Consider the following 26055-nt stretch of genomic DNA (forward strand, 5'->3'; position numbering starts at 1 on the left):
AATCACATTCATACATTACATTTAGTAAGTTCGTTCTTTACTGGTATACCAACATGTGGCTTGGTATTGTCTATCTTATTTATAATCGGGTTGGATTCCTTGAACCTAATTTGAATCTTCACAAAAGGCTGCTGCCAAAATTTTTGCTGCTTCACACAATATTAATTTTTACGAGGATCCGTCAGTAGCAGATTGATTTAGCACATCTTATCACTTTCTGACACGATCCTCTCTATTTCTTCCAGTGGGCGCTCTTTTTCATCGACCAATTCCTCATTCATCTGCTGAGGCTCTTCTATCTGCTTATTTTGCTCCGTGTCCTTCCTGGAAATTTATGGTAAAAAACCAGGTTAAAAACTAGAGACCTGCAAAATGTTTGATAACCTGTGTGGAAGTGAGATTTCTGCAATGACCACCAACTAAACCATTTTGGATGGTGAGGTATTCTGAGGTATTTTGTGAATGGTAGTGAAAAAGTAATGAAAAATTAATGATAAAATATTGAATAGTAGTTAAAAGTAGATGAAAAGTAATAATAAAATAATGAATAGTAGTGAGGTATTATCAGAATACCTGAGTACCCAAACTAGGGCGCAGATGCATCGCATTTACTTGACATTGCATTTCCAATTATCGATTAACAAAACAATAAGTTAGGTGTGGTGTTGAAGTATGATTATAACTTTCAAGTTTCCATAAGATATAGAAAGCTTATAATATATGCACAAAGGACAATAAGAAGCTCCAAAATACCAAAGTACTACGTACGTCCAATAATGCTTTCATCTAATTAACGTGGTTTCCTCCTCAAGGCCTTGAAGCAAAATGCAGGTCACTGGAGAGAGAGAGAGAGAGAGAGAGAGAGAGAGAGAGAACGGCATCACATGCGTTTCATCCAGGCAGGGCTTCCTGATCTTATATGGTGCATCTAGTTCTGGCATCCAAGCCAAGTGACCAAGAGTCATCAGTCAATTAATACCCAAAACAACAATACTTTTAGCTCCTGAATTTGTAAGTTTGACATCAGGAAATTGGAAACCTATTCTAAATGAAAAATTCAGCCACTGGCTCGTTGAAACTTCATCCCTACTTAAACCCAAACCCAATGTGCTACTGACCTTTAGCAAAGGATAATTTGATTTCTTAGATGGCGTGATGTGATGAAATAGGATTTTAGTCTATCTCATGAAGAGGCCTATCATAGTTCTGGTCCACCCTCGTTAAAAGAATACCCAAAAGTCGTTCCGAATTGAAGTTTTAGCATTGTAACGTTCCAAAGTCAGAGTAATTTCAGTAAGGATGTATACATCATCATTAAATCCTATCTAAAGAAGTGCACATCTTATTTTGTATCTATCATGTAGCAACTTAGTTGCACCAAGAAGCTCTTTAAAAGATATTCCACCGATCTGCCAGGCGAGGGACCAGCTGACATCCCTATGCACATCATGTAAGAACAGAGATTCATGATAAGTAACAGAGAATCAAATTTAGCAGCCAGCGGACACACTCCCCTAACTGAAGTTTTCATCTACCGTGATATAATCTACAAGAGAAATGATAATTGCAGTCGTGAGCGTGCAAATGCTGTGCAATCACTTTGAAAAAAGTGAATAAATATGAGATCCACATGAAAGAAAGTAATTTTTTTTATGGTGGATTCCACTCTTTTCAAAATGACTGCATAGCACTTGTGCACTCCACGACTATATGTAGCATTACTCACAACTGAGTGTATTTGTTTCAGCAGTTAACATAATTATCAAATGAGCCCCTACTCAAACCAAGCAAAAATGAATCTCAAAAGATGAAGCATCAATAGTTGCAAATTGATCAATGTGCATCAGATTCTTCTGAGGAAAAATAGTCCATTGGTGCCTATACTAAAGATGAGTTTTTTATAATCTTTTCTTGCACCAAGCCTGGAAAGTAAAACAATGGAAGTCATAATAACTACATTCATATCTAGACTTTCCTATGGGTGAATGATATAACTTGTATGGTTTGCAGATATAAAATGAAATGGAATGCTTATTACTATAGAAGCTATTTATTCTCTTTTCAGTTATGCTGCCAAATCCATGAATAAACATATAATCTGGATTCCAGAACAGAATCTCAGGTTACTTTGATTCTTTCATCATCTACATCAATGCATTATAGATATGCATAGTGAATAAAATTTAAATGTTTCACACTCATGTACCTATGGCAGCAGCAATTTAGGCGACGTCATTTTGAATGGGTAAGAAGAGTTTACTTAACTCTAGATTGTCTGTTTGACTTCATTTAGTATGACTGAAATAAGAATTCAAGATTTTAGACTTTATATGTTTACCAAAACATGCCTTCTGTAGGCAACAATGACTATACAAGTTTCTCATTCAAAAGGGTAATCCACTTAGGAGATGCTGAAAGTAACAATTCAAGCACTGTAGTTGTAAGATACTTGGCTTGTTGATCAAAATCACCAAAGAAGTTCACAATGAATAAAGAAGCAGTACAGTCTTGAACATTAGATTACGAGTATACGATATCATAAGTGCAAGGGAATAATGTTGTTTTTTTTTCTTGTTACCTATTCATGAAAGACAGGTTAAGTTTGAGTGACCGCACTTCCTTCTCAAGGTTTTCGCATTGCCTCAAGACAGATTGCATGTCTGATGGAATTGCTGGTGTCAAATTCCTTTCCTTTGCCTCCGCCATTCTACATCAATGAGAAATTCAAAATGAACCAGCATTTTCTAGCTGTAGCAAAAACAGACAATTCTATCTTCTCATGTTGCCAACACAATGTCTTTCTTTGAATTCAATCAAATCTTCTCGCATGCTTGAAATTAGAGAATAGTGACAGCAATCGAGTAGTGATCATAAAGAGATACGTACGTTTTTTTTTTATGTAAAATAGAACTTTATTGATAGACAAAAGTAGGTGTAGCGCAAGTACACAAGAGGCGTATACAAAGAGAACACCTAGCACAAGTTAGGAACTAGTAATGGATACAAGGAAATCATGAAAACTAGCCCCATTGAAATCAATGACAGTAGCCCAAAAAAATAAAATGTTAAAGAAGATCTCTTGAGCTCGTTCAAGGAACATTCCTGATCTTCAAAGCACCAACCATCCAAAGATGCAAAGCGGCAATTTGGGGTTTACCAAGAAGGCCTCTCCAACATGCAAGAAGATCCACCACCCTTTTGGGCATTACCCATGCTACTCCGGTCATGTTGAAGATGTCATCCCATAATATACTGGCCACCTCAAAATGTAATAGTAAGTGATCCACGATTTCCCCATTTCACATATAACACCTATCAATGACAATAAGCCCACGTTTTTTCACAATATCAATGGTAAGGAGTTTCCAATGGGAGGCAGTCCAGCCAAAGAAAGCTACCTTGGGGGTACCTTACACCACCAAATACACTTCCAAGGAAAAAGGTTGCAGTTTTGCTTGTCCAAGAATCCATATCAATGTTCGTACAAGAATCCCTATCATCCAATCCACCACAACATTATCAATGTTAGTAGCATACAAGAAGCAGAAAAATTCTGAAATGGCTCCTAATTGCCAATCCTGAGCCGCTCTAAGAGAACAAACAATCTGCTGTCGATCATATCTGCCACTGAAGCCTCCTTATCACGTGCAATCCGAAAGAGGGTGGCGAATGCGATCTTGAGGGCCCTATTGCCACACCAAGCATCATGCTAAAAAAACACTAGAGCCCTTAGCTACCTTAAATCTAAAATATCTGTAAAACACCCCCATCCATTTCTAATATTTTTTCACAACCCCACACCATGCGCATCCTTAACTTCAATAGAACACTAACCCCCTACCGCTCCCACACTTGGAGTCAACAACAACCCTCCACAAAGCCGCCTCCTCCTGGAGATACCGCCACCACTTATAAACCCCCAATTCTCTACAAGATTGTGGAGAAAACCTTGTCCCATTTAACAAGATGGAACTTGACTTCATCCCCAATTCCTCCCTATAGAAAAGCAAAGAAAATCTTTCAATACAATCTGCTACCCATGCAAGTAAGGGAAATATGGATAGAAAATATGTTGGAGGTTAGAGAGTATGCTTGAGGTTAAGTTAATTCTGCCCCCTTTTGGCAAGTAGACCATTTTCCAACCTGTCAACCTTTTCTCAATCTTCTCTAACACGCATCCCAAATAGCCTTCAACTTATGGGCAGCCCCCAAAAGAAGGCCAAGGTGTGTCATGGGTAAGGAAGCAACCTTACAACCCAAAATGCTTACCAGACTCCAAATATTTCTCACGGCGCCCATCAGAACCATTTCTGACTTTACCAGACTCCAAATCTTAATACTCCCCCGCGATCCAAGCTTCTCAGGACATACGGTGAGATTGGATCGTAACTGAGCAAAGCGAGAGGAACCCAGTGGCTTTGTAAAAATATCCGCAACCTGATCTTTGGAGGAAACAAAAGACACTTGGAGAGTTTTAGCAGCTACACGATCTCTAACAAAATGATAGTCAAGTTCAACGTGTTTTGTTCGAGTATGCAAAATAGGATTAAGAGTCAAATAAGTGGCTCTTAAGTTATCACACCATAATGTTGGTGGATGTTTAAGAGATACACCAAGTTCCTTCAAAAGAGATTGTATCCAAATGAGTTCACATGCTGTGTTGGCAACTGCTTTGTATTCAGCTTCCGTAGAGGACCGGGCAATTGTGGGCTGCTTTTTAGAGCCCCATGAGATTAAGTGGGAACCAAAGAAAATACAAAATCCACCAGTGGACTTATGGTCATCAGGGCATCCGGCCCAGTCAGTATCGGAGAATGCAGATAATTGAGGTAAGGATTTACAGCTGAAATGAATACCAAAATTCTGTGTAAGATTGAGGTAACGAAGGATGCGCTTAATGGCTTGCCAATGGGGAAGCCGTGGATAGTGCATGAACTGGCACACTTTGTTGACAGCAAAGGAAATATCTGGCCTAGTGAAGGCCAGATATTGAAGGCTGTCCACTACACTGAGATATAGTTGCGGATCCTCAAAAGATGAGCCATCTAGAGCAGTGAGCTTACCAAACAAGGCCATGGGCGTGGAGACAGATTTCGAGTTATGCATATTAGTGTGTAACAACAAATCAGAAATATAATTGGACTAAGAAATAAACAGACCACTGGAATTTCTAGTAACTTCAATACCTAAAAAATAATGTAGAGGGCCAAGGTCCTTGACTGGAAAGTGAGAGCCAAGCGCAACAATGAAATCAGTGAACAATTTATTATTGGAACCAGTTACCTCAATGTCATCCACATATATTAAGACAAAAATGCAATCAGAAGCAGTATTAAGAATAAACAAGGAGGAATCCGATTTTGAGCCATGAAAACCAAGGGAAATTAATCTATCTGTAAGTTTGGAGAACCAAGCCTAAGGGCTTGTTTTAGACCATAAATGAACTTAGTTAACTTACAGACATAGGAGGGAAAATCGGGATTCACGAACCCGGATGGCTGCTGCATGTACACTTCATCTTCAAGGTCACCGTGGAGAAACGCGTTCTGAATGTCTAGTTGGTGCAACACCCAGTTGGAAGCTGCTGCCAGAGATAGAACAAGGCGTATGGTAACGGGTTTGACCACTGGACTGAAGGTCTCAGTGTAGTCTAGCCCAGGTTGCTGATGGAAACCCTTGGCGACAAGGCAAGCCTTGCGACGCTCAAGAGATCCATCAGCCCTTCATTTGGTTTTGAGGACCCATTTAGCACCAAGAGTATTGAAGTTTGGAGATGGAGGAACAATGACCCAGGTATTATTGTGAAGAAGAGCTTGGAACTCGGCTCCCATGGTAGCACGCCACTCAGGATATTTAGAGGCCTCGGTCTTTGATGATGGTTCTTTTGGAATGGGTTGAGGAGATGAAGTTGTGACTGAAAGGGAAGGTTTCGTGGATGGCCAAGGAATGGTGCCATCCGTTCGGACTAAGGGGCAGTTTACATGGGACTTGAACCTTGTAACCATGGGATGATGGGAAGGAGGATCCGAGGTAGATAAGAGGATGAAGAAGATGAAGAAGAGGAAGAAGAAGCAAAGGATACCGAGGATGGAGGTGCTGAAATTTCTAAAATGGAAGTGTTGTTGACAGGGGAGGGGGCGGCTGTGAGGAGGGCAGAAGATTAGGGTTAGATATCGGGGAGGAAGGGAAATAAGGCCTAAGTGAAGACTGAGTAGATGGACTAAGTGAGAAGGACGTGCTGGGCTAGAAGAGTCATGATGTTGTGGGCCAGGTGAGGTGGATTGCAATGGGCTTGTTGATTCAGGAGATAGAGGAATAGGTATATGCAGAAAATTAGGGGCCGAAGTATGTGTATGGGTGCTGGACACGGGAGGAACAACCAATTTGAATGGAAATTCGGTCTCAGAAAAAATAACATCACGAGAAGTATAACTACAACCCGTAGGCAAGTGTAAACATAGATACCCTTTATGATCTGGACTGTAGCCCATAAACACACAAAGTTGAGATTGAAAATCAATCTTGTAACGATTAAAGGGCCTTGAATTGGGCCAACAGGCCACACCAAAAATCCTTAAAAATTTATAATCAAGAGTTTGATGGAATAACTTTTGAAAAGGAGACGAGTTTTGAAGAATTGGTGTTGACATTTGATTAATTAAAAAAACTGCCGTTTGAAATGCCTCAACCCAATATTTATGGGGTACCGAGGCATATGCAAGAAGAGACAAGCCAGTCTCCACAATGTGACGATGAAGTCTTTCAACTGTGCCATTTTGAGCATGAGAGTATGGACACGTTATTCTATGAGTAATGCCCAACGATTTAAGAAGAGAATTAAGGGGGCGAAATTCACCCCCTTAATCAGACTGAACGACAAGCACATTGTGGAAAAAGTATTGTTAACATAGCGTAAAAATGCCATAAAGATAGTCGTGACACTTGATTTTGTTTGCATAGGAAATAACCATATGTATTTGGAAAAGTCATCGACTATAGAAAAATAAAAACGACATCCTAGTGAGCCGAGCACAGGTGTAGGACCCTATACATCTAAAAACAAGAGTTGAAAGGGTCTAAGAGACCGAGATGGGGATGGAGGGTGTGGGAGTGCATGGGCCTTAGCTTGAGCACAAGCATGACACGGAACTAGAAACTTTTTATTCTTGACAGGAAGCTGAAAGTGACTTAAGGTAAATGATGTAATTCTGGAAGATGGATGCCCAAGTCTCGCATGCCAGATTTTCGAAGTTGTGCATTCATCTAGGAAGGCTTGTGGAGGGACTGTGGGAGAGGCTGGTAGAGCTTCCAAGCTGGGTGATGGTACAGGTAGAACATAGAGACCATTATCCATGTGTCCCCGAAGAAGTTCCACCCGAGTGCAAGAATCCTTCACAACAAAAAATGAGCGTGAAACTCAAAATAAACTGGATTATCAATGCAAAATTGATTAACAGAGATTAAGTTCTTTTTAATGGAAGGAACATGCAAGATTTTATTGAGTAGAAAATTGCCAGATGAAGTGGGAAGAAAACTGGAACTGATATTTTGAATTGGAAGAGTAGAGCTATCTCCAATGCTTACTGTCTCAGTGCCGCTGTATGGAGTAGAGTCCAATGTAAGATTTGTAAATTCTGAGGTGAAGTGATTGGTCGCAGCAGTATCAAGAAACTAGGATGTGGTGGGAGCTGATGGCAAGGCAGTGTAATTAGCAGCAAAAGAGAGAGGGGGAGGGGCTTGAAAGGTTTGGTTGAAACGGTGGTAGCAGGAAATAGCAGTATGTCCATGTTTTTGACACACTTGACAGAGGGGCCGAGTATCGGGCCTGGAAGAAAAATAGTTGGATGGCTGACCAGCTCTATCACAACCACGGTGCCCACCTCTAGTGGAAGAATTACGACCTCTGTTTGGAGCAGAAGGGGCAGGTAATGCTGTAGCATTTGCTGCGAGTGGAGTTCCTGAAATTAGAGAGTGATTTTGGTGAGTTAAATGAGATTCATGATTCAAGAGATAGCTATAAATCTGTTGAGAGGAGAGGGGGTCAGGTCGTGTGGTAATAGCAGTGACCACCGACTCATAGTCTGAGCCGAGGCCAGCCAACAAGTATATGGAAAATTGGGAAGATGAAAGGGGATGTCCAGCAGCTCCAAGTGATGCCGCAAGAGTGGTTGCTTTGTGGTAATAGTCGGATATTGTTTCAGAGCCCTTCTTAAGAGTAGCAAGTTGGAATTGGGTCTGAATCACGTGAGCGGAAGATTGAGCTGCAAATAAATCTTGCAAGGTGGTCCAAACTTGGCGCGAGGTGGTGCACTCAAGCACATGGGAGAGCACGATGTCTGTCAAGGAAGAGTTTAAAGCAGAAATTATAAGCTGGTCCTGAAGGAGCCAGCGGGAATGAGCAGGATTCGGTTTGTCATCTAGTGTAGGAGAAGGCATGGATATCGATCCATCTATATGGCCATACAACTGATGTCCCTTAAGAAAGGGAACAATCTTAGCATGCCACAAGAGATAATTATTTATGGATAACTTGATAGTGACAAAGTGGGAAGCAGAGTAGACAATGGAGGGATTGGGAGATGAAGGTGGAGGCAATGGTGAGGAACTTGGTGTTGTATCACTTTTCTCCATTTGTCGAGTGGATTAGAGAGACTCTGTGTTTGAGATATTGGAAAGGGAAAAGGGAAGAGAAAAACTGATTGATGGAAATAATTTTTTTTTTTTTGTTTGTTGTTGGACGTAGGTCCTAGCTGGCTCTAGATACCATAATGAAGAAAGGAAAGGACAACAGTTGCTTGAGAAAATTCCTCAGTGGGATTCTGAATTCTATAAAAGTTTCGTATATCTTCTTTGCATATTTACATTGACCTGTGGACCATATTTATACACAGGAGCTTAAAATGAAATGTAAATTACATTTAAAGAATTTTATTTCAATTTACAGAACAGATTTTGGGGACCACACGGGACCACTCAGCCATTCTATTATTTGTAGATGCTCCAGGTCCTTCTAGACATGCTCGGGCTGCTCCTGTAGCAACTCATACTGAGTGGTATTTACAGTTGTCTTAATAAAGTGTAGAAGCGATGACATTACAAAGTTAAAAACTTGTGGATAAAGCATGCTATTCAATTGCGGAAAATGATTTACATACAACATTTTATACAACTATGTTTTAAATGAGGGGTATTTTTGTAAAACATATTATAAAAGTAACATAATTTTACAAAAATACCCTCATTTTATAACATTGTTGTCCAATGTGTTGTACAATGTGTTGTGTGTATATCATTACTCATTCAATTGCATTCTCGCAAAGAGGCCCAGCCAAATTCCTAAATTGAATTCAAGCAGAGCTTGCAACTTTTAGAACAACAAGATTACCTCAACAAATAAGATTGGGCCCAAAAAAATCCTCACCAAGACTTGAACAAAATCCTCAAATACAGCTCTTCTAAGTTGGTAAACCATCAGTAACAGGGCCGAGGTTTAGATTCTCATGCATGTCAAGTAATGCTATAGGGTGCTTAGCTTCTATTTTTAGCTCAGTTTTCTTCCAAGTTTTCCGTTTTGAAACTTATTATTTTAATGCTCAATTATTTGTCTACCCTACCCTTAATTGAATGTCTCTTGAACTAAAGTAAAAAGTTTTGAGAAAAGACGACACTATATCACAACTCCATTATTGGATTAGCCACCTCTGCAAGATTTCTAAAAGGACAAGCCATAGTTAAACCTCCCAAAGTCACTTCTATAGCACAGTTACACCAAGTACACATCCAACATGGGACATGCAACTCCTTTCGCAATCCACATAATTCGGATACGATAACCAATCTCACCCAAATTCATGACACCCTCATCAGAAACTCTTTGTGCTATAATACCTATATGCCACACAGTTTTAATACATTCAGTTAATATTTTCAACAATCAAAGGAAGAACTAGCTACATCAGCATATCCCAAAAACCTAAACACTATTGGGGCGTGTGTTGTGCACCTGTAACGTTACTAATCTCGAACATCATTTATGATCTAGGAATGCGCTAGTCACATCAATGTGAAACTCAAAATTTCTAGTCACACTTTGAACCACCAAATAGGGTGACAATATGTGACATGACCTGTTAACCCAACACGATAATAGCAGGTTTGAGTTTAGTCTTAACGAGTTCGGGTCAAAACGGGTTGACCCGTTAAGACACGATTGCTTAACGGGTTAAACCCGTTATGAAAGTTAAAGTTACAATTATACTCTTATACCTAAAAAGTAAAATTGTTGGGATTTTAATTTCGATATTTTTATTGTTTGGATTGTAATTTTAGACTTCTAGTTAGTTTTATATTTTTTATAAGTATTATGATTTTAATATTTATATAAAATTATGTTAAACTTAATCAGGTTAAATGGATTAATTTCGGATCTGTTCAACCTATTTACATAAACGGGTTGAAATGGACGGGTCTAGTCGATTCTTGTTAACATATTTTGTAGTCTTTAATAATGAGTCAAAACGGGTCGTGTCATGTCAACCTGTTATGTTAATGGATTGTGTTAGGGTTTGAAATTTTGACACAATAAACTTAACGGATCGTGTTTAGGTTGACCATATAGTATATTATACATGCTTTGACACGACACGAACATGACCCGTTAACACGATTCGACACCCCTACCTCCAAATGACATATATTGTTTGGTTCCACCTAGTACATAAGCAATTTGGAAATTTGCTCGCACTTGGGTAATGCTTGACAATCTCGAGTACCCACCCACTAAATTATAGATTGTAACTGCAAGTAGTGAATACAGGTGATAATTGTTTGATTGTCATGAAAAACAGTTTGATTCAAAAGTAAACAACTTAAGAAAAGACCAAGCAAAATCATAACAGAAATGCACTGCTACGTAGTGTGACAACTGATATCGTTTTAACCATTAGATAGCCCAACAACCTTAGCTTTATGGTTTTTATTTTCTAGTTACTTTTTTAACCACATCTTTTGGCTCCATCTATGCAGAACATAATAATCAAATTTAAAAAATCAATGGACCATGGCATGTAAAACAATTTCACCATGTGTCTTTGACTATTATGTTCTAGTGCCTATGGATGACAAAACGTGAAAAATTGCCCACAGAGAATGATAGGGTCACAAATAAGCCTATACTGACAAGTATAAAATCAGTTCTTTACAATAGAAACCTGAAAGGGACATTCAAGACCCCAGAATTGCCATTAATTATATGTAGCTAATATGTAATACCTTCTTTCATAACAAATTTAACTCACCAGAAGTAAATGAAATCAAGCTAATGCTCCAGACATATAGTGGAATGAATAAAGGCTGCACTTCCTTAATGTGTATGTGTGCGCTTTTACATGTCTTGTTAATTTCAAGTATGCTTCTTATATGAGATACACAGTATTTGGTATAAAACACGCCTAGTTTGTTTTCACAAATGAGATGAGATGAGATGAAATGAATTGAGATTAAAGTTAAAAGTTGAATAAAATATTGTTAAAATATATTTTCTTAATATTATTTTTGTTTTGGGATTTCAAAAAATAATTTATTTTATTTTATGTGAGAATTTGAAAAAATTATAATGATGAGATGTGATGAGATGAGTTGTGAAAACAAACGAGGCCGCTCCACCCTACGCTTAATGAGACTTCAGGAAGAGATAATAGAGTTAAAAAAGGAAGAGAATTCTCTTTCTGGAATAATAGAACTCTTTTTACATACTTTCGTGACCGATCCACCCTACGCTTTTTCGTAGAATCTTCCTGGTCCACTGCACAACTTCTGTTTGTTAGAGATGATATGATTGTATAATTGTTACACGACCACATGATCTGTGAAATGGAAAATCTCCGTATAGTGGACGTGTCAAAATAAGCATAGTGATGAAAAGACAAAGTTCCCACATGCACGCTTTATTTCTCTGGCAAACATCTCAATTAGATTTTGCAGACAACTTGTCAAAATATGTCGTGCAGGGTTTCTGAAGTTTTCCCTCAAGTATACGCATTAGAAAAGGAAAAGAAATTTAGATGTGCTATGACACATGAGTAAAACAAACATGCAAAGACGAAACGTTGCGCGTTAGTAAGGCATTGTCTGAGCTAAACTCGTGGTTTTTATTTCCGGCAGAAACTCATGGTTTAAATTTCAACAAGAAACAGATCAAATTCACAACCCTCCAATACTTTCCTTCTGTCTTTCTTTTTCTTTTTCCAATTGTAAGCTACGCCATGAACCCATGCAGTATACCCACGACCTCATCCTCTACTCCATTTTCCACCATAGAACTGCATTTCATTTAATCATTTTACGTATAGATACAGGTCCACCGATGTTTTGGATGAACTTAAATAGGTTTTGAAGAATTAAACTTCTCTGTCCTCATAAAATCTGGTTAGAATTTTCCCCACATTTTTAAGCAAATACTTCACACACTATTACATGAATAAGTACATGCCTTTCAATCTTCTTTCAAAGTGTCAATTATCCTCTCTGATTTCTGCATTTACACACACATACCTGAAGCATCTGAAAGTATAGTTCTTCCATGGAAACGAGAAAAGAAAAGAAATTATGTGTTGGTGTATTTGAATTTTGCACGATATTAAATCTCAACTATGTTTTACTGAAATTCTCCACATTCATATTGAGCTTCACCATTGATAATGGCTGAATAATTCAGCATGTACTCTTTCCTTCAAATTGACTGATTCAACTTTATGGGATATCCGAGTGCACCCTAGAAAAGAAATGTTTTCTTCATAAAACTCTCAAAAATAATGTCAAAAGTGCATTAGCATTCCCTAACTACAAGCATAGCATAATGTGTTCATAATCTGATTTGGACCTACACAAAATTCTCATTTACCGTGGAACAAGTGCCAGGAAGTCACATGGCAAAAACAGTGAAATTACCCAATCCCCCACCTCCCCTTTCACAATTTTGACAAATGACAGCAATGATGGCATTTATAAATGACCGAGCAAATAAATTCCATCATAATTAAGGGAAAAAATACCTACCAGTATGAATAAAAAGATTATAGAACAAAGAGTCTAGGATACTGAAGGATAATGATGATGATAGGATGGCTAGAAACTGTTTAAATCAACTTATGCATATTCATCATCATGTGGACTATATACCTAGTTCCATTTTCTGAACTCCTGCCATTTCCAACTTGTTTCCTTTAGCTCTCACAAATGCTTAGAGTCTAACTTGAATTGCTAGGACCATCACATGCATCAAACCCAGCTGAAACTACTGGTGCAGCAGTAGAAGATTCACTCTGGGAAGGTTCTTGAGAAACTCTGGGATGGATTAGTTTCGTGGGATTTACAAAACCTTCCAAGTCAAGATCTATGGATTCTTCAACTGCTTGTAAAATCCCTGAATCCTTAACTTGGACATGAGATGCTTCTTGAAAAGTTTTTGGTATTTCGTTTAAATGACTACTTTGCACATGATCAAAGATATTGTTGGCTATAATGTCATGACAATGATAAACCCTATTAGAGCTATACGTAACTAAGGGTGTGCAACCGCTCCGGGGTGTTTTTTTTTTTTGGGGGTCAGGTCCGGAACCCGAAAATCCGGGCGGTTATCCACCTGGATTACACCCGGGCAGGTGAGATGAATCCGGATCCAGTTCTATGACCCGGTTACGGATAAGCGGGTCATTAAAAAAAAAAAAACTGATCGATGCTTTCTGCTTTCATCTTTCCCTTCTAAGCTTTTCTCTCAAGTCTCTCGACCTCACGAGTCACTGAAACGGAACACTTTTTCAGTTTTCCTTCTCTCTCAAGAACCCTTTCCCTTCTCGCCGCCCGTTAGGGGTGGGCAGCAGGGCCCCGTACCCCGCTACCCCACTCTCGTCCGCCCCACCCTTGCATGGGTGGGCTGGCTACCCCACTCCACCCATGCGGGGCGGGGCCCCCACCACGCATGAAGAAGGCCTAGCAGGGGCAGGATGACCCCAGTGGGGCCCCGCCCTGCCCCCCGCTCCACTCCACATATATAAAAAAATATTGTATACAAATAAATATATTGTATATAAATCTATACAATTTATTAAAGACTTGAAATTGTATTCAAGTTATTGAATTGCCTTAGCCTTCTATATAAAGGTTGGCCTAGGAGGCCAAGACAATTCAAAATATAACTCTAATGAGTTTAAGTTCTTTTTGTATTTATAAATTTTAATTATATTATAATTTGGGTTCTAAAAAATAATTCTTGGGCGGGGAAAGGTCCCCCCCGCCCCGCACCATGCGGATAGCAGTCCTACCGCCCGTAAGCATCCACACCCCTATTTAAGAGAGACCAAAAACTTGGTTCTGGCAGTAGCAATTCCCATTCCCTATAGAAGATCGCCAACGACAGGGAACTTTGAAGTCCTTTGCGCATCTGGGAGAGAGACGCGGAGGCTACCATCCATATTCTCTCTCTCTCTCTAAGCTCGTAAGGTAAGGTATCTTTCTTTGTACTTTCTCTCCTTAGAAGCTTGTTCATTCGTAAAAAGCTTAGATCTTTCTCGTCTTTCTATTAGATTTGTATGAAATTAGGGATTTTTTTGGCTTGTTGGTAAAATTTTAATTTCTATGTTCAGAATTATAAGATGTTTGCTACTAGTTAATGAAGCTATCAGAATCTCAACCTAAGAAAAAAAATTACTTAACCAACGAAAGTAAATTTTGGAGAAGGGGATTAATGAGTCACATGCATTGCTAACATTTTCTTGTTGCTGATCATTAGCTTCTTCGCATCTTAAATCTCATTTTCTTAACATAAACAAAATGCAATCCTACACTAGTATAAATTGTTCCTTGCAAGTTTGGACGAAAGTTGATTAATGCAATTAATCGATCATTTTTTTAGGAAATTTCATAGATTTACATCATGAAGACTAGTGGGCGGAAGGGTGTCTTGGTTGATCTCAACTTATTAATTAACCTCCAATAAATATATTGTTGTTCAACTTTCGCAGCTAGTACTTTGTGTATGCAATTCAGATCATGAAATTTTCCTACAGAATTCATACACAGGAAATATTTTTGTTTTCCTCTTTTGAGGGGAAGCAACATATGCTCATCATATAGATACAATCAAACAAAATAATTGTGGTGTTTGAGATGCTTGAAACATACAAATGGCAGCTGTTTAATTAGCATTGAAAGCATGTTAATTGTGCGATAGCATGTTAATCTCTATGGAAAAATTTGCAATTCATAGAGATGGAAATGTTGCATAGATTTTATATTTTTTTGGTTGTCACTAGTCGACTATGTTAGCTATTGATTTTATTTTTATTATATTTAAAATAGATGGAAGGTAGTTTTAGTGGTAGTGTTGGTGGTTCTAGTTCAGCTTATATTTCATTAGACATGGAATACCCCAAACCCTAGGCTCGCACCATCTCTCCCCTCAAAGTCAAAAAGAGCCAAGAAGCCTACCAACCAATCTCATGTTGAATCTATTGATCCCATTGCACCTAAGCATCTAAAGCTCAATGCAATCATTGCTTCAAGATTTATAGATGCCATTATAAAAATGATACTCCGTCAATGTCACACCACCTAGGAAATGTGTGTCCGAACTCTCCCATTAGAGAAAATATAAATTTTGGAAATGATAAATCACCATCACACATTGGAGTTAGGATGGATGGTAAATAATCTATTCCTCAAGTGTTAGGACAATATGATCGAAATTAAAGGCGATGATTTTCAATTTGTTCATGCAGTGTGAATTGCCATTCAAGGTTATAGAGCATCCGACATTTGTTAAACTTTTGGGTTATTTAGAGCCTAGGGACACCTTGTCATCCCAAACCACATTCCAAAAAGAGTGTATTGGTTTATACAAGGAGAAGAAACAAAGGTTGAAGGCTTTGTTGAGCAGTCAAAGAGTTTGTTTGACCACCGATATATGGACATTGGTACAAAACAACAATTATATTTGTGTCATGTGCCATCATATTGATCGAAGTTGGGTATTACACAAGAAAATCATAATGTTTTTCAAGATTCCTAATCATAGGGGTGAGACCATTGCTTGGATGTTAGCCTTGCTTGGCAGATTGGGAGATCAACCACCTTTGTATGATCACTGTGGATAATGCCTCTAATGATGTCACTATTGATCATGTGAGGAGGAACATGAAATAAGGAGCTCATAATTTTGGGAGGCGAGTTGATACATGTGTGATGTGTTGCACATATTTTAAACCTCATTGTATGTGATGGTTTAAAAATTATATATGATGATATAAATAAAATTAGAGAAGCAATAAATTTGTGAGGTCCTCACCGGCAAGGCTTGATATGTTTAAAACATATGTGCAAATGAGCTGAATATTGTGTGTGGAAAAATGATGTGTCTAGATGTTCCTACTAGATGGAACTCAACATACCTAATGCTTAGAGCCGGAGATTTTCAAAGTGGCATCATAAAAAACTTTTAGAAACTTAATAAAATTACTCGCCATTTGCCAATCTTCAAACGGAGGCGCCAAAAGCTATGACTCCTTCACTCCCATTAGCACAAAAGCTCTTTCGTATTTTTCAGCAACACTAAGCATTAGGTATGTTGAGTTCCATTTAGTAGGAACATCTAGACACATCATTTTTTCACACACAATATTCAGCTCATTTGCACATATTTTAAACATATCAAGTCTTGCTCGTGATGACCTCACAGATCTTATTGCTTCTCTAATCTTATTTACAGCATCATATAGAATTTTTAAACCATCACATACAATGATGTTTAAAATATGTGCAGCACATCGCACATGTATCAACTCGCTTCCCAAAATTGTGAACTCCTTATCTCTTATGTTCCTCTTCACATGACCAATAGCGACATCATTACAGGAGGCATTATCCACAGTGATCGTACAAAGGCGGTTGATCTCCCAATCCGCTAAGCAAGACTCTAACATCCAAGCAATTGTCTCACCCCTATGATTAGGAATCTTGAAAAACATTATGATTTTCTTGTATAATACCTAACTTTGATCACTATAATGGCACGTGACACAAATATAATTCTTGTTTTGTACCGATGTCCATATATCAGTGGTCAAACAAACTCTTTGGTTGCTCAACAAATCCTTCAACCTTTGCTTCTCTTTCTTGTATAAAACAATACACTGTTTTTGGAAGGTCTTTCGGGATGGCAAGGTGTGTCTAGACTCTAAATAACCCAAAAGTTTAACAAATGCCAGATGCTCTATAATCTTGAATGACAATTCACACTGGATAAACAAATTGGAAATCATCGCCTTTAATTTTTCACGATCATATTGTTCGCCTGTCTAACTCCAGTGTGTGATGGTGATTTATCTTTCTCAAGATTTTTATTCCCTCTAATGGGAGAGTTCGGACAAGCATATCCTAGGTGGTGTGATATTGATGAAGTACCATTTTTATAATGGCATCCATAAATCTTGAAGCAAGAATTGCATTGAGCTTTAGGTACAATGGAATCAACAGGTTCAACCCTTATAAAAAGATCCCATACATAAGATTGGTTGGTAGGCTTCTTGGCTCTTTTTGATTTTGAGGGGAGAGATGGCTTGGGCCTGGGGTTTGGGGTATTCATGGAGGAAGGCACTAAAGGACTAGTGTCTTCCTCTATGTCTAATGAAATATGAGCTGAACGAGAACCACCAACACTACCATTAAAACTACCTTCCATCTGTTTTAAATATAAGAAAAATAAAGAAATATAATAAAAATAAAATCAATAGCTAACATAGTCGACTAGTGACAACCAAAAAAATATAAAATCCATGCAACATTTCCATCTCTATGAATTGCAAATTTTTCTATAGAGATTAACATGCTATCACGCAATTAACATGCTTTCAAATTTTCAATGCTAATTAAACAGCTGCCATCTGTATGTTTCAAGCATCTCAAACACCACAATTATTTTGTTTGATTGTATCTATATGGTGTACATATGTTGCTTCCCCTCATAAGAGGAAACAAAAATATTTCCTGTGTATGAATTTGGTAGGAAAATTTCATGATCTGAATTGCATACACAAAGTACTAGCTGCAAAAGTTGAACAACAATATATTTATTGGAGGTTAATTAATAAGTTGAGACCAACCAAACCACCAAGAAACCCTTCCGCCCACTAGTCTTCATGATGCAACATCTATGAAATTTCCTAAAAAAATGATTGATTAATTGCATTAATCAACTTGCAAGGAATAATTTATATAAGTGTAGGATTGCATTTTGTTTATGTTAAGAAAATGAGATTTAAGATGCGAAGAAGCTAATGATCAGCAACAAGAAAATGTTAGCAATGCATGTGACTCATTAATCCCCTTCTCCAAAATTTACTTTCGTTATTGGTTAAATTATTTTTTAATTGTCACATTATCAGAATAAAAAATAATAAGTCTCATGATGCCACGTCTCACTTCGTCAAAGAACCTTAGTTCTTAGTTTAAGTATTTTTTTTTTTTTTAGTGAGCAACATTTTATTAAACTAAAAAGGCAAATACATAATAAGGGTTGGGGGGAATCCAATAAATACTCTATTTCAACAAATTTTGTGTATAGAAATATAATTAAAAACATGGATAGCATATAAAAATATATCTGATCAGGGCATTCCTTAATAAGGTCGAGGAAATGATTGTCATAAAATGTGATTTTTGATGCAGTCTCACTTAATGATTGTAATACTAAGGCAAAAAGCCAAAGTAAGTAATAAAGCACTGTACTTGACTACATTTGAAAATCTAATGGAGTTTTTACACCATCAATAGCACTCACAACGGCATTTTGTCAAATACCGTCTTTGCACTCTTAGGTTGAGATTTTGTTAGCTTCATTAACTAGTAGCGAACATCTTATAATTCTGAACATAGAAATTAAAATTTTACCAACAACCAAAAAACCCTTAATTTCATACGAATCTAACAGAAAGACGAGAAAAATCTGAGCTTTTTAGGAATGATCAAGCTTCCAGGTAGAGAAAATACAAAGAAAGATACCTTACCTTACGAGCCTTGAGAGAGAGAATATGAATGGTCCACGTCTCTCTCCCAGATGCGCAAAGGACTTCTAAGTTCCCTATCGTTGGCGATCTTCTATAGGGAATGAGAATTGTTACTGCCAGAATTGGTTTGCTCTCTCTTAAATAGGGGTGTGGATACTTACGGGCGGTGAGAAGGGAAAGGGTTCTTGAGAGAGAAGGGAAACTGGGAAAGCGTTCTATTTCGGTGACTCGTGAGGTTGAGAGAGAAGCCCAGAAGGGAAGGCGGAAAGCGTCGATCAGTTTTTTTTTTTTTTTTTAATGACTCGGTTATACACGTCGATCAGTTTTTTTTTTTTTTTTTAAATGACCCGGTTATGGATAACCGGGTCACAGAACCGGATCCGTAACCGGATCAGGATTCATCTCACCCGCTCGGGTGTAGTCTGGCCAGATAACCGCCCGAATGCATCCGGATTTCCTGGTTCCGGACAGGACCGGACCAGAAAAAAATGGGTCCGGTTGCACACCCTTACAGCATACTCACGACAGAAGACACTTTATCCATATCAGCCATTTGGGGGCTGCTGAAAGTAGATGAGGATGAATTTGAAAGAGACATGAATGTGGCCACTTGGTTGGGAAACCCACACATAGAAGGGTCATTGAAACAAGTAGAATGAGCAAACTCTTGATTCAAAATATTGACACCATGCCCAGAAGCATTTTGCATAACTTCCATACCTACTGTTGTCTGACTGACCAGCATAGCAGCATACCTCCTCCTGAAATATAAAGTATATATCATTCGTCTTTAAAATTAAAATATATTCACTAAAAAGGAAAGGAGTGATGGATAACTGAGAGCCCAGTAATGCCATGCAAATGTGTCTGTAAGCATGTGCTAGCGATTTCATAATGAATGATCTCCCTCGCACCTTTCTGTATACATCTAATTAGTGATTTAAGGGAGGGAAAAAGCTAAGAGATAAACCGAACAAGTCACTACTCTATAAGGTGTAAGATGAGCCTATCTCATTGAAATTTCACGAATATCATTTTGACTAATGTATGCACTGCACAATAAGTACCGCAATTCAGAGGATTGGCTTCTTGTCATGGGTTGAGAGCTACGAAACCATGCCTGCACAAATAGTAAGATATCAGAAAAACATGAAGCCTTATTCAACTGAAGATTCAAAAAGGAAAATATAACCTTGGCCAAATATAAATCTGCAGTCTGCAATCCCTTTTCAACAGAATTCCTGCAAAAACTAAATTACAGACATAATAATCACCTCTATTGAGAAAATTGTAGCACTGATATTTTGGTACTTAAAAAGTAATCATGATGTAAAATACTAAGAACAGACGGCTTAGCCAGAAAATAAAAATGAGTTCAATTATAGACCAAACAACTCTAAGGACCATGTATTATGGCAAAAGGGATAGGTAAACTAATATTAGAAGGCAGCAGTAAGCACCTTACTGATAGTTGATGGTAGTCTCCAGTGATATTATCAGAGCAGAGTTGCTCTGTTGATGTAGATTATCATTGCTTCTTTTCTTTCTTAGTATTTCCTCATGTTGCTGACTAGACAAACTGGCAAGTTCAATGGATATCCTGAAATTGTAATAGCAAAATTAATTGTCAATAACAAGTCCACGGGATAATAATAATAATGAATTTCTTGGAACAAATTACAATGAAATACTTGGGGAAGAGAAGTTATAAAAGTAACTAAAAGATTTTCATTAAGCAACTAGATGATCTTGACCATTTTTTTTCCAATTTCTGGTGACATCCCCATCGCTTTAAACGTTACCGGATGTAGAGAACTTGTTTCCTTCGCTATATGTTACCATCTTCACCAATTTTAAATTAGTGTGACCTACACATGGTTGTATTGACAAAAAATCGTGATAGCCATGAGAGGTAAGTCTTGCACCAATTCAAACGTCAGTTAAGGTGGTAAGGAGAGATATTATGGGATATAGTTTACCAGAAATTACAACTCCATATATTACTAAACCATTAATAGGAAGTAGCTGATGAGAAAACTTTGACGAGTAGAAGAATTTTGAAGTTCGATTACCTTTCAACAGCCTCGAGAAAACAAACAATAAATTTATCTATGATGTTGATTATAAAAAACCAAAAAATTTGCTGAAAGGAAGTACATAAAATAACACTAACTCATAAAATAGCTTGAACAAATACTTTCGTAAATGCTTGAACAACAACAAAAAGTACACCAAGCATATATTCTTTGCTTCAAAAGTACAGGCAGATGCAATAAAAAGTTACATCAGAAGTATTTAAACTCTACCTTTCTTGCCATAATTCTATGAAAAACACTGTCTTCATTCTTCAATTTTACTCCTTAAATATTGTTAGATCAAGGTAATGAACAATCAATCTTGGGTAAATTGTCCTCAACAATCTTTGGCAGTCCCAGTTTTATGCTATAGCTAACAGTGGTTGCATTAGTCAATCATCCATTCTGTACCATTATGTCATAAATTAGTACAAAGGAAACAAAGGAATCTACTTGAACCAATTCCCATGTACATCTTCTTTAGTACAGTATTTCTCCTATTCCTTATACAGTGTCAAATAGATTTCCTAAATGTCCTATTTTGAACAAAAAGTATTATTATACAAAGTTATACCTTCAAGACACAAATAAAGACATATATAAATAACATGTATATAGCCTTCACCATCAACTAGAACTTTACTATATCATCCATTCTGCAAATACTTTTCTCTTCTTATTGGATTTAGTAGTTCGAATTTAGCTATCACTCCTTTCTTAAATTGTCCAGGATTTTGTTATTGGTCAGAAAAAGAATGGATGGTACTGGAGCTCTGATATGAACCCGTGGGAATGGAAACCTTTGGTTCCCATCAAGCTCATGCATCCTTTTCTTTTCTAGTAAGTATGGATAATTATAGCTCATGTCTAGCATAGTGAAAATTATTCTGAATTTTCTTATATTATCTATAAAAATTTAGCTCATTACCATGGCAGCCAAGAATTAGAACTTCAGTTTTTTTGTAAGTAAAAATATTGAGAGATTGGAAGCCAAGAATGACTTCTTGATATTACCAACTATCCCAGCACTAAAACATACTACCACGCACTTCTACTGTACAGGTAATGGCTACCCGTGAAATCAGAACGTTAACCACCGCTGCGTGATTAAATGAAAGGAATGTCTGTGCATGTAGGGTGAAAGCCACCATATGTTTTAGAAGGCTCATGGAAAAAGGAAAATCTGAACAATAGTTAAAGCTTAAAACAGTTAAAGAAAAATTAGTAGTCAAAAAGCATCAAGTTGAGCAATAAAAGATTCATTTTCAAATAGCGAAAAGATTCTTTTTGGGGAATTGTACGAAAATTTGAAAGAAAAATATGTTTAAAATATTCAAGATTTAAGGGGAGCATGGATTTGGTACTTGATTGAACAAAACTTGAGAACTAAGTTGGTTTGACTTTGAGTGCTTTGAAACCATATTCCCAAATTAAAAAATGTTTTGTTCACACTCACTTTTCAAAGTTTGATCCGAAGTTAGAAAGTGGATATATCAGAATCACAACCTAGGGTCGCACCCAGAATCCCACTTAGGGTCACTAGCAGTATTAAAAGTTGCCATCTTGGATTCACAAAAAAAGAAAAAAAATCAGTCGGGCACTTTTCGTGAAACCAGAGTCATTAGTATTTACTCCTGGTAGAAGTTTTAAAGGCATTTAAATTAGTTTGAACCAAAATTTAAATACCATTAAACTAACTGGAGTGCACTCTTGCTGATGGTTCTCATGTCCTAACACGTTCTTAGAAGGAATCCTTTGGGTTAAACTAGGGTACTTTGTAATCTCTTATCTGATATATGGAGTTACACATTGTTATATCATAACAGAATGCAAGTTAATTGCACGTATTCTGTTGAAGATATAAAGCTTGATTATACATTTTCCACCTTTTGAACCTATTTATGCTCTATTGCTGATTAAACAAATGGTCATCATGAAAGATGAAGTGGCAGTACAGATTATACCTGCACATAATTAAAGGAAAAGAAGTTATCATGTTGTTGATAACCTTCCTCTACAAAATTCTATGGTGAAAACGTTGAAAAAAACAGAAGGTAGCTATTCTAACCCTATGTCATTAGAAAACGGTGGCTTCCAAATGTTAAATTAATAAAAAAAAAAAAAAAATTCTAATCAAAGTTCTGGAAAATATTGTTATGCTTGTCGACACTTTTTTTTAATGTTATCAAGCATGTAAAATCTCCAATAGGCTTTGATTATTTGAACAACATGCTTCCCAGCATATTGTCTGATAAAGAAACAGATAAAACACTCACAAACAAGAAGCACAAGAGTTGCTTAGTAAAGTTTCCAATGTCTATACTGCGCATAAGAGGCACTCATTCATTGAGTGATGGGTTCTCTATATAATTTACTCACCTCCTTGATGTTTGCTGGATATGATGTGCTATGCTTGATGAGTTGTTGCCATTGTTCTAGAAATAGATATACAACGGTCAAGAGAAAAAGCAATCAGGAATGGGAGAAAATAAAAAGCTATGCCATATTTGACCAAAGAGCCACGAGTGTAAATATCTCAAGATAGATTATATATTATCATTGAACAACAACTTACCTATCAATAAAAAAATCTTCGAACAACAACTTACAGAGAGACCATATCTAGTAGTCCCATTATAATTTTTTTTTTATAAGTATATTTAGTAGTCCAATTACAAAATACCCATTCATTTATTGTTTCCAAAAGCCATCAGATTTATTGTCTTTCAATATGGCCTGACAAGGTTTAAGCTGCTACAAGTCTACAATGGTCAGATCAATCAATAGCTCATTTTATTTGGTCCAATACTGAATCAAAACATCTACAGGTTTCAATGGTTCTTAAATCCAAAAACTAACAATTAATACCATAGTCAATGGATCTAGCAATTTCAAAGACCAGGAGTAAGATTTCAGGTTAAATTAAGATGTACGAAACGATTAAAAATGCATAGTGCCGTTTAGTGCTCCAAACTAGACTCCATACCTGCCAAGTCTATCAAAAAGAAGGTAGGTGACAAAGTATTCCCATGTCTGATACTTGAAAATCTTGAGGGATTTCACAACTATGACCATTGACGATGTTGGGTGACTATGCATGCAAATATACTATGGAGGTGAAGACTGAGTAGTAATTAGTCTTATTACTAGTATCTCCTCAGAATAAAACACGTAAAACATGTTGTGAAATCAGTAATGAGGATATCATTTTTGACAGGGGAATGGCTTGAGCTGCTCCCTACCTTCAACTTGTTCAACAAAAATGAGTGCAAAAATCCTCATTTAAAAATGAGTGTCATGAAATATATGCTTCTAAAACAACTGTCAAACCAGTAATGAGGATATCATTTTTGACAGGGGAATGGCTTGAGCTGCTCCCTACCTTCAACTTGTTCAACAAAAATGAGTGCAAAAATCCTCATTTAAAAATGAGTGTCATGAAATATATGCTTCTATCCAAAGAGCACGTGAATTACTAGGAAAAATATGAGTCTCTCTGATTTGGAAACTGGTAAAGCTCATATTCTCTAAGAAACTAAAGGCAGTATGTTTTAAGCAGGTATCTTCATGGTTGATACTTGATATTCAAATCAGCCATAAGGTTGTTATTCTCTATGTTAGTTTTCCAACAAAAAATAAGATGTAATCAGAATGAACCGCAGGGAGTGGTTTGGTTATGTGTGTGTGTGTGTGTGTGTGTGTGTCTTTACTGCCTTACAAAGAGTCATATATGACACACACACATGACTGGAGATAGATAGCTATGGTTATAAGACAATAAAGTTTTAGAATACATCACAGTGAATGATCCAGCTCGTTTCTTCAACATTTTGATTGGGTAATGTTAACAATTCAATTTGTAGTCACGGAACAAAGTCAATGAACAAGGATCTTGCCTCTCCATTTGCGAGCCAACTTTTGAAGAGCTCCTCACTGTCTGCATGTCGAAAGTTCTGGGAAAGATTCTTACATCCTGCCATCTCCATGCTTGGTGCCGGCATCCCTTTTGAACTCTCGGCAAAATATTTCAGTAACATCTCCTGACTGGAATTCCTGTAGAAGTCTTCCATCTCAAAATAATTCCTTTCCCCTTTACTCCTTGGAACTGTCTGACCCTGAATTGAATTCAAACTCTACTGACCACTGTCCGGTTGTTCAAAAGAATCATCTTTAAAGCGTCCCTTGTTCCCATATTTGACCATGTTTTCTTTTCTCCAAACAAGAAATAAAACTCCTAAAGTTGACTGATATTTACATGAGTAAGTGAACTCTACGACCCTTTGCCCCTAATGAGAGCAATAGGCCAAGCTTTAAAGCTTGCGATCAGCCAAAAATTTGACCCTTTATCCACAATAAGTTGACAGATGTACCTAGCTAGACTCTTTCCAAGTTACACTTGAGAACAACTGGGCACGCACAAATTTAACTATAAACCTGACAGGAATATGTTAGACAGCAAGCCCAATGTCTTATGATTATCCGCACGGTGGGAATACTTTTTTTTCTTTTTTGTTTCAACAATTTTACAAACATTCGGTAGGCAACGAAGAAATACTCCAGGGGCGGCATCAAAGAATTACGGGTTTTCCTCAAATTCCACCATGCCATAGTTCCTTTCTTGATTATGAAACGAAAATTTGCGGCGGTAAATCAAATCTTACGCGGCTGAAAAAAATAATGGGAATTGATCAATTAAGATCACGCGGAAACGTTCGATTCATGACGGAATAACACATAATAAAACAAATGTGAAGAAATTGAGGCTTTACCTGAGGTGGAGCAGTTGGTCCGCAAGCAAGCGCCCCATGAAAAGGACCGGTTTTTGGTATTTAAAAATTGTAGCAGTTGAGACAGCGCTTTCAACCTTTCATGTTTTGTCCTAGGGGCTTATCGTCAACGAGTATCATGCACTACATGTATAT

At 37.3% G+C, this 26055-nt stretch overlaps 1 protein-coding gene across 1 annotated transcript; it reads right to left on the reverse strand.

Annotated features, from left to right (window-relative positions):
* Nucleotides 1-133: 133 nt before the first annotated feature.
* Nucleotides 134-24208, reverse strand: LOC121235483 (protein CYCLOPS-like). Its single transcript, XM_041131833.1, has 8 exons — nucleotides 24120-24208; nucleotides 20524-20658; nucleotides 20251-20299; nucleotides 20126-20178; nucleotides 19571-19819; nucleotides 11755-11814; nucleotides 2579-2707; nucleotides 134-324 (listed from the first exon to the last, which is right to left on the reverse strand). Exons 1-8 carry the CDS (start codon nucleotides 24206-24208, stop codon nucleotides 198-200), a joined length of 891 nt encoding a protein of 296 aa, XP_040987767.1. The 3' UTR covers nucleotides 134-197.
* Nucleotides 24209-26055: the final 1847 nt, after the last annotated feature.

The sequence above is a fragment of the Juglans microcarpa x Juglans regia genome, chromosome 6D (assembly GCF_004785595.1).
Source record: "Juglans microcarpa x Juglans regia isolate MS1-56 chromosome 6D, Jm3101_v1.0, whole genome shotgun sequence".
NCBI lineage: Eukaryota > Viridiplantae > Streptophyta > Magnoliopsida > Fagales > Juglandaceae > Juglans > Juglans microcarpa x Juglans regia.